This window comes from Lolium rigidum, chromosome 7, assembly GCF_022539505.1.
Source record: "Lolium rigidum isolate FL_2022 chromosome 7, APGP_CSIRO_Lrig_0.1, whole genome shotgun sequence".
NCBI lineage: Eukaryota > Viridiplantae > Streptophyta > Magnoliopsida > Poales > Poaceae > Lolium > Lolium rigidum.
This window is the reverse complement of record NC_061514.1, coordinates 3,157,490-3,171,103: the sequence shown is the minus strand read 5'-3', so window position 1 is coordinate 3,171,103 and position 13,614 is coordinate 3,157,490. Positions and strand designations below refer to the sequence as shown.

Below are 13,614 nucleotides of genomic sequence, written 5' to 3'. Positions count from 1 at the left end.
TATGGCCGGACGGCTAGATCGGGGGTTCTTCGGCGCCGGAAAAAGGGCAGCGTTCTTCGTCTAAAGCACTCGAGTATACCTTGACGGCCAAGACTGACTAGCCGCTGCTGCTCCCGTTTCCATTTCCAGCTTTCCTGCTCAAAGGCTGCCCTTCTTTGCATTGTCAAGGTGAAGGTGAAATATTAGCTGTTTAACTGTGCATTAACCGTTATATTTTCGTCCGAATGCCTCGGCGCTGCTTACGTAGGCGATGGAGGAAACCTCTAGACTGGTTTCCGAAAGAAAGACAGTCCTCCAAACAATAACATCTGCTTTACGCAGCTTGACTTGGCTACTGTTATCTCCAACTTGCTCCTAAAGGTCCTATCCAACCTCGCGGATTAAAGGCAAAGCTAACAACTATCAGCATGCCACTTGACTGTCGCCTTCTCGGCCAAAGCCAAGCTACAGTTGCGTCTACAACTGCTGCTGTCAATTTTGGTCCGAATAGATGGAGCTACGTAAAGGTGTTGGATGCTTGCTTGCGAGAGCTTCTATCCAGCCGCACCAAAACAGGTCGACGGAGCAGCCTTTGCCATCCAAAGTTCCAAACTACCCCACGACAGAGAAATATCGATCGGGCAGGAACGGAACATGGAGCAAGCCTATGCGGAACCAATGGTGATCGAGACAGGCTATTTTTTTAAAAAAAAAATTTAATGTTATTTCTTTAATTCCATAAATATTGTGCTTTTAAAAAAAATCAAAAATATTGTTGCATCGGTTTGGAGAATCCTGAAAGAGATTGGTCGGGTACACAAACACGAAAGGTCACCGATAGCACGAGACGGCGTGGGCGAAAGCGAAGAGGAACTCGTCAGGGTGGAGGAACCCGAACAACATCGATTTCTAGTCATCGATAGCCCAGTCGAGGCGTGGAATCTCGAGGAGTGCGGCCGGGTTAGGCTACCCCAATAAGAGCATCCCCACTCGTTTGGCCTCCTCACGCCGAAATCCGGGGTAAATTTCGTTCGGATTGGACGTAAAAATGGCGTGGGGAGGGCCAGTTTTCCGGCCGCGATCTCAGGCGAAGACGGCGATCTAATTTTGAAAAACGAAAACTTGACGAAATACGGCTAAAAACGATTGAATTTATACTAAATTTAATGATATTTACTATATAGAGGGCGAAGTTCATACATAGAGGCCGAATTCGAATATATTTCGAATTCGGCTAGGGGAATGCAACTTTAAATATTAAAACACGGCGCTCTACATGCCGAAATGGCGGTAGAACACCGTGTAGTCATTGTTGCCGTCGCCACCATCATCGTCGGAGCCGTCGTCGTCGAAACGCGGCGGCGCCGCCTGGCTGCTGGTGCCCTGGCCGGGGTCTCCCCACCGGCCACTGTTGCTCGGCGGGGACGGCGAGGGCTTGTACCACTCGTCGTCGGACTCCTCGAGGTCGATGACGGGTACGGGGACACCAGATGGAGGAGTCGCAGACCGGCGGTAGCGAGCGGCCTGCTCGAGGAGCCGAGCTCGCCGCTCCGCCTCCTCCTTCTCCCATCGCTCCCTCGACCAGGCGCAGGCCTGGTCGAGGGGCATGGCGTTGTCGGCGGGGACGAGGTCTTGGAGGGACCTCGCCATGACGGCCTCGAGGATTGCGGCTTCCTCGGCGTCGTGGACCTCCTCCACCTTCACCGGCTTGCGCTTCCGCTCGTCGGAGGTGCCTGGTTCGCGCTTCGGGCGAACCAGGCGGAGGAGGCCGCGTGGCGTCGACGACTCGCGGATGACGATCCCGCCGCCGCTGCGATCACGGTTGCGCGACGGGGAAAGAGGCTCCCGTTTCACCGGAGTCCCCGAGCGCGTCTCGGGGGACCGGGGATGGCGTGGGCTCGCCGGATGGATGAAGGCCCGAATCCGGACGAAAACGAGAAACCGGGGGCGCGACTGGGCCGAATTTCGCCGTCTGAATGGGAAAAACGGTGCTCGGGGGCCTCGTCGGGGAGACGAGTGGAGATGCTCTAAGTGCCTAGCCGGCAATAAATCACCCAGCTCCCCTTCTTTTCCATATGTTATTTTATTTCCCTCCTACTCTCTATGTTCTCTCTCCCTCTTGCGCGATTTCTGGCCGAATTTTGCCATTCCACCACCAAATTCAAGTAGCTAGATCAAGTAGAAAGCAAGGGAAACTTTGATTTCCTAATGAGATAGCCCGTGGAGGTATTTTGGTGGTGGTCTTTTGGAGCAATGGTGGTCATGCATGATGTGATTCGTAGCATAGAAAAAAATCCTATGGATACGAATAAAGACCGAGATCTAGTCTACGAGAGCCAAGATCTAATCTTCAAGATGCAATCTACATATCCTTGTACATCGAAAGCGGAAACGTTCGTGAGAACGTGGTTGGCATAGCCATACTATCTTCGTGATTCAAACCGATCAAACACCGCACGAACGACACCTCCAACATGTCCACACGTACGGCTTGATGTTGTATCCTCCTCCTTGATCCAGCAAGACGAGGTGGAGAGGTAGATGAGATACAATCCAACATGATGCCGACGTGGTGGTAGTGTTGATGGTCTCCGCAGCAGGGCTTCGCTGTGTGCGCGAGAGAGATGAGATGGAGGAAGGGCCACTAGGATTGCGAGAGAGGGTGGATGGCGCCCCTGCCCCTTCCCTCTTTATATAGGGGCAAGGGAGGGATGCAGCCAACCCTTTCACCTCCTCCAAGATGGTGGGGCGGCAACAGAGAGAGAGGGAACTTTTCCCAAGTTTGGTGGCCCCTAGGGTTTCCCCTTAAGGTTGGCCGGCTGGGACTGGAGGGCTTGGTGCGCCTTTCCCATGAGGGCCTGGCTGCTCCCCCTCAACTCATGTGGCCCTCCCCGGGATAGTGAGCCCACTGGTTGGCCCTCCGATACAATAATGATGATTTCACGAACTTCTTTGAAATTATGCTAAAAAACTTTCCATATATTAGTCTTATTCTTCGGACCAATCCGAACCTCCTTGTAACATCCTGGATCCCACCCGAGACTCGAAACAAAGTTCGGTACTCACCATTATTCATTTCGCATTAGGGTAGTTGCATAGTCTGCAAGAGTGGATCCAATGGAAAAGCCTAGCCGGTAGGCTAAGCTCACAAAATTGTCGCCGAGAGCTCTAGGGTCATAGCCGCACAAACTACACAATGGCACTATGGCACTGGAAGAGTGGCCTTGATATGTGCGAGCCAATTGTTGTTTGGTCGTGCTTGGGCAAGACAAGTGTCATATGGAGGTCATTGGTTAGGCAAGAAATAACATCATATTTGTAGTCTGAATTGTTGGTCTAGGGGATTAAAAGTAATGGCTACGATGTGGCGATAACTGGTGATATGTTTCAGGAGAGTAAATATTTTAGCTAAGCTAGATTTTTCAACTTTCCACCCTCCCTCTGTCACAAAATAATCTGCTCAACCTTTCCTAGATTAGTGTGTCTCTAATTCTGTATACACTAAAAATATATCTACTAGGTAAATTTGAGCAGATCATTTAGGATGGAGGGAAGTATCAGGCTTCACGTGGGCTTTTTAACCATCGTGTTTTGTGGTCGGGGCAGAGGCTGGGTCCATTTTTGCTTATGGGCCTGGGGCATTGTTTTGGTTCCGATCCCCGCAGCAGCGCAGACAGATGTGGTGGTGTGGCGCTTGGGCGTGTCGCTGCTCTAGCAGTCACCGTCGTCCTCGTCCAGGCTGTTCCGTTGGTGCTGCCGGTCTGAGTCTGAGCCGTGTTGTGCCGACGCGTCGGGGCATGGACATTTTCGCGTGTCGAGACTGTGCCGGGCAGCGCTGAACCACAAGTCCACCATTTCGCGTGTCGAGACTGTGCCGGGCAGCCGGCGCCCTAGCGCGGTGGGGAACAGAAAAATAAAGTTGGGTGGGAGTCGTCGCGTCGCGTTGGAAGCGAGACGTTGGTGCGGTGGTGGATGGTGGACTTGTGGTTCAGCGCGGTGCGGTGCGGCGAGGCTTATGCCTGTAGGTGGTCACGGGCCGTCCACGGTGCCGCCAGTCCAGCGCGATTAAATCATAATATCGGACGCCCACCTTCGGGAGAAAAAACTTGGTGGGCTTTCGCTACTGGTTCCCTACCGCCGCCACGCCGCTCGACGGGACGGGATTAGGCTTCTTCCTCGCAGCGGTCCGCACCTCTTCGTGCCGCGCCGCGCCATGGCCGGCGACGGTCCGCCGCTCCCTCCGCTCCCTCTGCGACTGCGATGCCCCCGCTCGGCGGCGCGACTCCTGTGTGCGCGCGGTCGCTGGCGGTGCTCCTGGTCGCCCTCTCCGCCGCCCGCGCACTCCCCAAAGGGAAGCAGCTCCACGGCCACATCCTCAAGGCCGGCCACCTCTCCGCCGTCGCCTCCTCCCACGCGCTGCTCGCCCACCACCTCCTCACCTTCTACGCCCGCCGCTCGCTCCCCGAGCTCTCCCTCTGCGCCTTCCTCGACCTCCCCGCCCTCCGCCGCCGCCTGGTCCTCCCTCATATCCTCCTTCGCCCAGAACGGCCTCCCCGCCGCCGCCTTCCACGCCTTCCGCCGCATGCTCGCCGCCGGCGTCCCACCCACCGACCGCTCCATCCCCTCCGCCACCAAGGCCGTCGCGGCCGCCGCGGATTCGGCGCGCCTCGCGCTCGCCCCGCACGTGCTCCACGGCCTCGCGTGCAAGACACCCCTTCGCCGGGGACGTCTTCGTCGGGTCCGCGGTTCTCGCCAAGTGCGGCAACCTCCCTGACGCCCGCAGGCTGTTCGACGAAATGCCGGACCGGAACGTCGTCTGCTGGTCCTGGCAGCTGGCGAAGTGCTCAGGCGTCAGTGCGTGCTTTGAGAGCTCCTCTGTGCGTGCGGTACATGGGCTTTAGCGAACGCCCACCTAGTCTCAACGAAAGGAAAAAAACATGTAGCGGTGACCAGCCCAAGTCAGGCGGGCAAAGGTGGTCAGCTAGTGGGCGCCCATGGACACCTACAGCCTGAGCGAGGCTGAAGCGAGACCACCGGTGCGTGGGCGCGAGGAAAGAAATCCCAGCTAGCGCCGGCCACGGCAGGCCATAGATCTCTGCCGTACGTGGAGTTGCAGCTTTGACGTGTCGTTCATGGGCACTCTCTCTACTACTCCGTAGTAGTAGAAGAGAAGCACGGTGGGTTAACCGCGCGGATCGGGGCAGGTGGCGATCGATCGATCCGATCCGATCCGATCGAATTTAGGCAAGCGTATCGAAGTAGGTAGATGGGGGGGCGTGCATTGTTGACCCGCCGTTGCGTGGGCGGCGGCCGGCGGATCCACGGCGGCCGGCGGATCCATGGCGGCCTGGCTGGCTTGCTGGGTGGGGGGGCACGACCACATCCACGTCCACGAAAAAACCTTGTTTCCACCGCAGAAGCGTGGGCCACCGTGCCGGTTCGGCGCCGCCGGCCTCAGCTCGGCTCAGCTGGAGGGAAACGCTACCCGATCCATCCGTCGATCGAGGCCCACCTGGCAGCTCGTGATCCGATGGCCCGTCTATTTTATTCCGCCGTGCGCCGCCTGATCCAAAGCCGCCGACGCCTGCCACTGCCAACTGTGCGGGGGCCAGCCGGACGCGTGCCCCGCTCCCTATGGCCGGACGGCTCGCTCTTGGTTCTTCAGCGCCGGGAAAAGGACAGCGCTCTTGGTCGGTCCAAAGCACTCGAGCGGATGCCTTGACGTCGAAGACTGACCTGCCGTCCCACCGCTCTTTCCCTTTACATCTATTCTGCTCAAAAGCTACCATTCTTTACCTTGATGGTGAAGGTGAAATGCTACTAGCAGTTTGACTGTGAAATAAATGTTATTTTCCTTGAATGTTCGGCGGAAAAAACTCTGACTGGTTTCCGAAACAAAGACATTCATCCAAACAATGGCACCTGCTTTACGCAGCTTGACTTGGCTAGTGCTATTGACAGCAACCAAATCACCAGTCCTATACAACCTTGCGGACAGAAGGGGCGCGTTTGGTAGGCTCCATACGCCAATCGCCGAGGCCATAGATCCAATAATCGTGACCACAGATGTTGTTGTTGTCGTGGTCGCGGTCTCCCAAAAAAGGTCGCCGTTCTCGGTTTGGTTAAGCTAAAGAAGGAGCTCACGCGAAGTGAGAATGTAGCAGAGTCAAGGAAGTGAGCTCGCTGCAGGCACAGTATGAAGACTAATCTTGCCGATGTTATTGAAGATGATCCTTAATCAAGATGTGTGATCAACGACACTAATCCTACTCAAAAGGCATGGTTGGAGAAGAAATGGGAGTGGATGCCTTAACGGCGAAGACTGAACAACCGCTTCCACCGTTTCCATTTCCTACTTTGCTGCTCAAAAGCTATCATTCTTTAGCTTGAACGTGAAAGTGAAATATTAACATTTTGAATGTGAAATAAACGTTAATTTCGTCGAATGTTTGGCGCGCGATCAAGCAGGGGAAAACCTCTAGACTGGTTTCTGAAACAAAGACACTCCTCCAAACAATACCAAATGCTTTACGCAGCTTGACCTGGTTACCTGCTATTGACAGCAAAAAAATCTCACCCTAGTCCTATCCAACCTCACAAAGAGAAGATCTCGAAAGGCCAATGCTACAGCGTGCATTCCTTCTACTCGATTCTCGATCAGACGGGCAAAGTCAAGCTACAGTTGCGTGAACAACCTCGCAGAGAGAAGATATAGAAAGGCCAAAGGTACTTCACTGCTGGGAGTGCACGATACTATTTTGAGGTTGCATGATGAGAGGCCGAGTTACATGTAGCTTTTTATTTTTTAAAATTCAAAAATCACATTGTTAGGTTTCAAAAAAAATCTGAAAAAAACGCAATGTAGCCAATAATAAAATCTATAAACGTGCAAATTCCCAAAGTGAAATTATATGCATTATAGGCTACACAAAAATGATATGTGTGAATCTGAGTATATTGAGCAATGCACATTTTCAAAGCAAATAATTCGTCAGATTTTGTTATTTTTATCTAGCCTAGAATACAAAGAATTTCACGTTAAGATTTCATCGTTGGCTACATCTAGGATTTTGTTTTAGATTTTTTGAAACTTTAAAATATGATTTCTAAATTTTTACATATAAAAGGCTACATATATATAGCTCGGCCTCCATTTGCAGTTTCAATTGCATAGTCAGCGCCTATCAGGCTTCATGTAGGCTTTTTAACCATCGTGTTTTGTGGTCGGGGCAGAGGCTGGGCCCATTTTTTGCTTATGGGCCTGGGGCATTGTTTTGGTTCCGATCCCGGCAGCAGCACAGACAGATGTCGTGGTTCTCTCAAAAAAAAAAAGACAGATGTCGTGGTGTGGCGCTTGGGCGTGTCGCTGCTCTAGCAGTCACCGTCGTCCTCGTCCAGGCTGTTCCGTTGGTGCTGCCGGTCTGAGTCTGAGCCGTGCCCGTGCCAACGCGTCGAGGCATTGACGTTTCGCGTGTCGAGACTGTGCGGGACAGTCGGCGCCCTAGCACGGTGGGGAACAGAAAAAGAAAGTTGGGTGGGAGTCGTCGCGTCGCGTTGGAAGCGAGACGTTGGTGCGGCGGTGGATGGTGGACTTGTGGTTCAGCGCGGCGCGGCGAGGCTGAAGCGAGACCATGCACCGCCCGTGCCTGGTAGTGCGTGGGCGCGAGGAAAGAAATCCCAGCTAGCGCCGGCCACGGCAGTCCATAGTGTCTCTGCCGTTGCCGTACGTGGAATTGCAGCTTTGACGTACGTGGAAGAGAAGCACGGTCGGTTAACCGCGCAGATCGGGGATGTCCGATCGAATCTAGTCATGCAAGCGGATCTGTGTAGAGTAGGTAGATGGGGGGCGTGCATATATTGTTGAACTGCCGTTACGTTTGCGTGGGCAGCGGCGGATCCGGTGCTAGCTGGCTGGGTGGGGGCACCGAGCACGACGCACCTTGTTTCCACCGTAGATGCCTGGGCCACCGCGCTGGTTCGGCGCCGCCGGCCTCAGCTCAGCTCAGCTGGAGGGAAACGCAATCCATCGGGGTCCACCTGCCAGCAGACTACTTTGGGCCCGTCTATTTTCTTATTCCGCCGTGCGCCGCCTGATCCAAAGCCGCCGACGCCTGCCTGCCAACTGTGCGGGGCCCATTCCGACACGTGCCCGTTCCCCTGTGGCCGGACGGCTAGATCGGGGTTCAGCGCCGGGGAAAAAGGGCAGCGCTCTTGGTCCAAATCACTCGAGTAGTTTGATGCCTTGACGGCCAAGACTGACCAGCCGCTTCCACCGTTTCCATTTGCAGCTTTTCTGCTCGAAAGCTTACCCTTCTTTACCTTGATGGTGAAGGCGAAATATTTACTAGCAGTTTGACTGTGAAATAAACGTTATTTTCCTCGAATGTTCGGCACGCGATCGAGCAAGGGAAAACCCTAGACTGGTTTCCGAAACAAAGACAGTCCTCCAAACAATGACACCTGCTTTACGCAGCTTGACTTGGCTACTGCTATTGACAGCAACCAAATTTCCACCAAGTACTAAAAGGTGTTGGATGCTTGCTTGCGAGATCTTCCATCCAGCCGCACCAAAACAGGTCGAGGAGCAGTCTTTGCAGATCCAAACTACTCCCTCCGTTGACTTTGTCAAAATTTGAACGTAACTACACGTTTTTTTTAGTAGGTAGATACGTCTAGATTTTAACAAAGTTGAAACATTTTTGGTAGACAGGCAGCAACGGTATACGGAGCATGATCGAGCCTGCTGGCGAGCTAATGCTTTTTCCAACGAGTCAATGGACATGTGTTGTGTTCGTTGGTGTCCCCGCGGGATAATAGGGAGGCCCAACGGCGAACCGGAAACGAACCGTCTCCGTTGGACATGTTCGTTTTGGAGAAAATTCTGCCTAAATTTGGAGTGCATTTGCGGTCCAGCTCTGGGCCCACCAGCTAGCCACACTCCTCCCTCCCAAATCTCTTCCAGCCACCACCTATGCATGCGCTCGTGCCCTACCTTCGTCCACGGAGACCATAGTGTCTTCCACCTTGCTCGAGACCATACCAGACGATGCACCAATCGTTGAGGCCATAGATCGAATAATCGTGGTCACATATGTTTTTGTCGATGTGGCTGTGGTCTCCCAAAAAAGAGATTTGGGACCCCGCGACCCCATGCGGATGTCCCTTCCTTGACGTTTGAGACCCCTCCTTCCTATGTAGATTAGTCTAGTGTAGGCTCCCATTTCCCTTGGATACCAGGGAACCCACACACATAGGTGGATAGGAGGCTGATTCTCAGCTTCTTCCTCTCCCTCCTAGATCTTTCTCGTATAGAGAGCAACCATTCTGAGACGGATAATACGTGACACATACACATCTCAAGGAGCAGCACTGTAACTTCCAGATATACACCATATACCTTAGACAAGCAGGAGTAGGTGTGTTACCTCCACAGAGAGGACCCCGAACCTAGGTACATCACCATGTGCTTGTGACCAATAACGCATCTCGATATCATCACTCATCCATCAAGCTGCTCCTCTCAATATGTCACCCTAGACATCTATCGTGATCAAAACCACAATAGAGTGTCTGTATGTAGTCGTGGTGACAGGCAACGATCAAACTAGGAAGAATTATTTGCAAAGGTCGGTATCATCCAACCAAGCAAATTTATTCTTGTTGTAGTGTTTCGAGAGAGTGAGGAATAATACACCTCCTAGTGGGTGTAGAATTGATGATTACCTGAGTTTATCCAAACATGTGCACTTATTTTATGCGAAATGTTATTTGTCTCATTAAAATTTACTCATCAATATCTTTCCGGTTGTGTTAATGTAGGATCGCATATCTCAAGAAAGGTACAAGGATATGCAGGCAAGCAGGAAATAAACCATTTGCCCTTTATAATTGTTGGAAGTTGCTAGAACATAGTGAAAACGAAAGTTGGGAGACCAAGAGGTTGCTCCTCCACGAAAAGGCGCTCGCATTTCTTTGGATGACGATGATAGTGATGATGCACCGAGAGGAGGAAGAAAGAAAGGGAGGCCGGGTGGAAAGAGGCAAGTGAAGTTAGAGGTGAAAAGATTGGTTGCACAAGAAAGATTGACTATGAAGGTCAAAGAGATGATGAAGGGCAATGAAAAAAGTATGCAAGAGCAATTGGAAGCTACAAAGGAGTTGGGCAAGATCTTGGAAAGCACAAAGGCAAGAAGAGAGGTTGTTGTTGATGCTGCTGGCGATGGCAATGGCGAAGTTTCTTCTTCATCCGGGCAATGTCGAAGCTTCTTCTTGATGCAACATGTTTAGTTCTGGAATATTATTGTCGCCTCAGGCTAAACCTTATATTTTGTAAATAATCCTGATTTACGGTATACTGTATGTCATGGCAGAACAGATCCGCATACATCCTGTATCGCAACGTAAAAAAAAAACTTATCTTATATGCAACTATTTTTACACCTGCGACATGCGGTAAAGATGCGCTTGCTTGGAGCGGGAGCTGAGCTCTATGGGAGATGAGCTTTGCCGCGGTCCGAAGGTAGCGCGAGAGACACGAAGGCGTCAAACCCGCGTGGCCGCGTGGACGGATGTGCGTCGGCCGGCTGTTGCGTTCCGGCGCGGGAGCGTGTGCGACTCTCTGCCCCCTACCTGGCGACGCGATTGCTCTCTGCAGTCCGCACGCAGTGTGTACGGGCGGACCCGTTCCTTCCTCCAGCCTTCGGTCCCGGTCCCGAGGGACCCTCCACGACCCACGCGGCCGGCACCGCACGTCGTCGCCTACAGGTCGTCGCCGCGCGCGGTTTGCACTGCGGCGCGCGCGCGCGTTCACTTCAGAGTCCTCCTCCGCCAACAATATGATTCCCGCCGTGCGACTGTCGGTCGCCGGAGCTTGCGCGGTGCAACTTCTTTTTTGCGCGGTGCAACTTCACTCGGCGAGCTGAGTACGTAATTTCGTCTGACGGAACCGTTCAACCATACGTGTGCGCCCGCGTATGTAAGAATTTCGGCAGTTAATGGAGTTTTGAACCGCCGGAACAACTGCCGTGTCATCCCAGCGATCACGGTCTTCACGGACAACTTTCTTTGCTAGTACCAAGCTCCAGGTAACAACTTCCCACTCCAAAGATCAAACCAAATGAATTTTCAATTTAAAAACAACATCAAGCCATTTTCACGGTCGAAAAGGGAGAGTCCGTATTCAGTCAGACGGACGCCGTCTGGATATATTGCTGATAGCAAGGCAGTGAACAATCAAGCCAGATCAAACACACATACTAGTAGATTGTTGTTGAAATCATAAAATTGCTCATTAATCAGAGATTAATATAAATAATATTTTACACTGAACAACAGCAGCAAAATGCTCTTCTGGCTGGCTTCTTCCCTTACTTTTAAAGGAACTGCAACATGGGGAGATCAGCATCAGTGCATCTGATCACATCTACTGATCGATCGACCTCCCCATGCAAAAAAAAAAAAGGAAAACAAACGCACGCACGCACGCGATCTATGTACACCTAGTTACCCTGATGGATCGATCTTCCTGGCAATTAAACGGCCGATTAACCTCTTACTATTACACTAAGCTTGGATTCTATTATACGAGCGAGCGAGAGCGAGCGCGCGCGCGCTTTACTACTAGCTCCGGAGACGTATGGATTATCTGTCTGTCTGTCATCGGGCGATCGAGATCGGTTGAGTGGAGCGATCTCTTCCTACGCCATCTCCATCGGCGGCGGCAGGTTCAGGTCGAACCCGACGCCGACGGCCGGGGAGGCGTCCACCACGGATGACGACGACCCGGTGTCGCTCTGCTCTTCTTCGCGGCTCTGCTTGTTGATGGCGGCTGCGCGGCAGGGCAGCGTCGTGGGAGCTGCGACGGCGACGGTGACCGCGGCCCTGCTGGGGTCGAGGAACAGGAACGGCTGCGCGGCCACCATGGCCTGCATCCCGAGGCTGAGGTCGAGCACCGGCGCCGGCGGCGCAGGAGCCGCGGGCGCGGGCGCGGCGGCCGGCGTGTCCCGTGAGGAGGACTCGACGGTGCTGCTGCTGGGGCTGACGGCGAGCGGCTTGGGCGGCGGCGGGACGAAGGCGAGCGCGGCGTTGGCGGCGACGGGGAAGTTGGTCTTGGCCTTGGGCCCGCGGTAGTGGAGCGCGGCGGCGTCGTAGGCGCGCGCGGCCGCCTCGGCGGTGTCGAAGGTGCCGAGCCACACGCGCGCCTTCCGGGCCGGGTCGCGGATCTCCGCCGCGTACCGGCCCCACGGCCGCTTCCGCACGCCGCGGAACCGAGGCTCCAGGCACACACCGTCCGCCGCCGCGGCCAGGATTGGGAGAGCGTTCTTGGGAGGCATGGCGCGCCAAGTGTTGGGGCGGTGGTTGTGGTTTGTTGGTGGTGCCGGTGTTGGTTTGGTTGCTTCCGTGGTTGGATGGAGCGAGCTTGGGGGAGGAAAGGCAGCGGGGGTGCGGGGAGTATTAATAGCGGTGGCGGGAGGCGAGGAGGGGCCAGCGGGAGGGGAGGTTTGACCTGACCCACAGCCAGCCACCTAGAGAAGAAGGAGGAGGTGGTGGGCGGGGCGGCGCGCCGTTTGTTCCTCCGCTAATGTTTCGCTCTCGCTCGCGTCCCCCACTTTTCCTGCTCGCAAAAATTAATCCATGGTGCGCAGCCGTGCAGGTGCGGTGTGGTTGGTTGGTTGCTCGGTCAGACTGTACTGATCGACCTAGCACTGCACTGCCGGTTTGGTTGAGGTGTGGTGCGCTCTTCTGTACGCGCGGCGGTGCCGTTCGTTTCTTCTCGGACTGGTTGCTTTCGTTTGGATCGAAGCACGGTGCAGCCGTGTAGCAGCTCTTCCTAGAACGTCTTCATTTTTCCGACGGTAAAAATCCAGAATGAACCTTCAAACCGCAAATCGAACCTCCAAGTCACAATTCTCGATACTGGGCACGCTCAACTCTCTGATCCCGGTCTAATTTGAACTCCGTCGGCGACCATTCCTAAACAAGAATTCATCGACGTAGCTGGAATTTCACCGTGCTGAGAAACAGGGGCAGTGCAACACGTGTCTGAACCGATATAAGATTGGCAACGACGATGATTTCAAACCCTGGAGGTAAGGTCGCCGACATCCTCCTCCTCCTCCGGGCGTCAGATTTTGTCGTCTCTCCGCTGCATTACGGTTAGGGTTTAGGCGGGAAAATTGGGGGTTATAGGGTGCTAGTAAAGGAATGTTTGTTGGTTGAGTTGGGCTCGATTATGAGGTCGATATTGTTCGTGTCAGGAGCGCGTTGTGATATTTTGTGTTTGTTTCAGTGCAATCATGGACCATTCGGAGATTTTGAGTGTTAGATTTCACACTGGAAGCCGGTTGGTCCGCCATGGTCCTAACATGGATACGATTTTTTGTTCCTCAGAAAGATCTTGCCAATGGTTTGTTGTTTTCACACGGTGATAGTGGTTTGTGTGAAGATGTTAGACTACATTGGTGTTGGAGCCTTGGAGGAGTAGAGTAGCTTGGGGAGGAAGAGAGTGAGTAGTGACTTTGAGGATGAATTTCAGGAGCTTGATACGCATGACATTCTAAGATCATGCCACTCCACATAGGCACAATCGGCTCCCTTCTGTTCCATTGTACCAACATAGCTTAATCAGAGAGAGTG

General features: G+C 53.5%; 1 protein-coding gene across 1 annotated transcript; it reads right to left on the bottom strand.

The window, feature by feature from the left end:
* Positions 1–11,250: 11,250 nt before the first annotated feature.
* On the bottom strand, positions 11,251–12,379 carry LOC124677346 (ethylene-responsive transcription factor 4-like). The gene has a single exon (XM_047213337.1). It carries the CDS (start codon positions 12,309–12,311, stop codon positions 11,676–11,678), a length of 636 nt encoding a protein of 211 aa, XP_047069293.1. The 5' UTR covers positions 12,312–12,379; the 3' UTR covers positions 11,251–11,675.
* Positions 12,380–13,614: the final 1,235 nt, after the last annotated feature.

What these genes read in the sequence shown, in the direction of transcription:
- LOC124677346 (XM_047213337.1), bottom strand. Translation starts at nt 12,311, where the DNA reads ATGCCTCCCAAGAACGCTCTCCCAATCCTGGCCGCGGCGGCGGACGGT.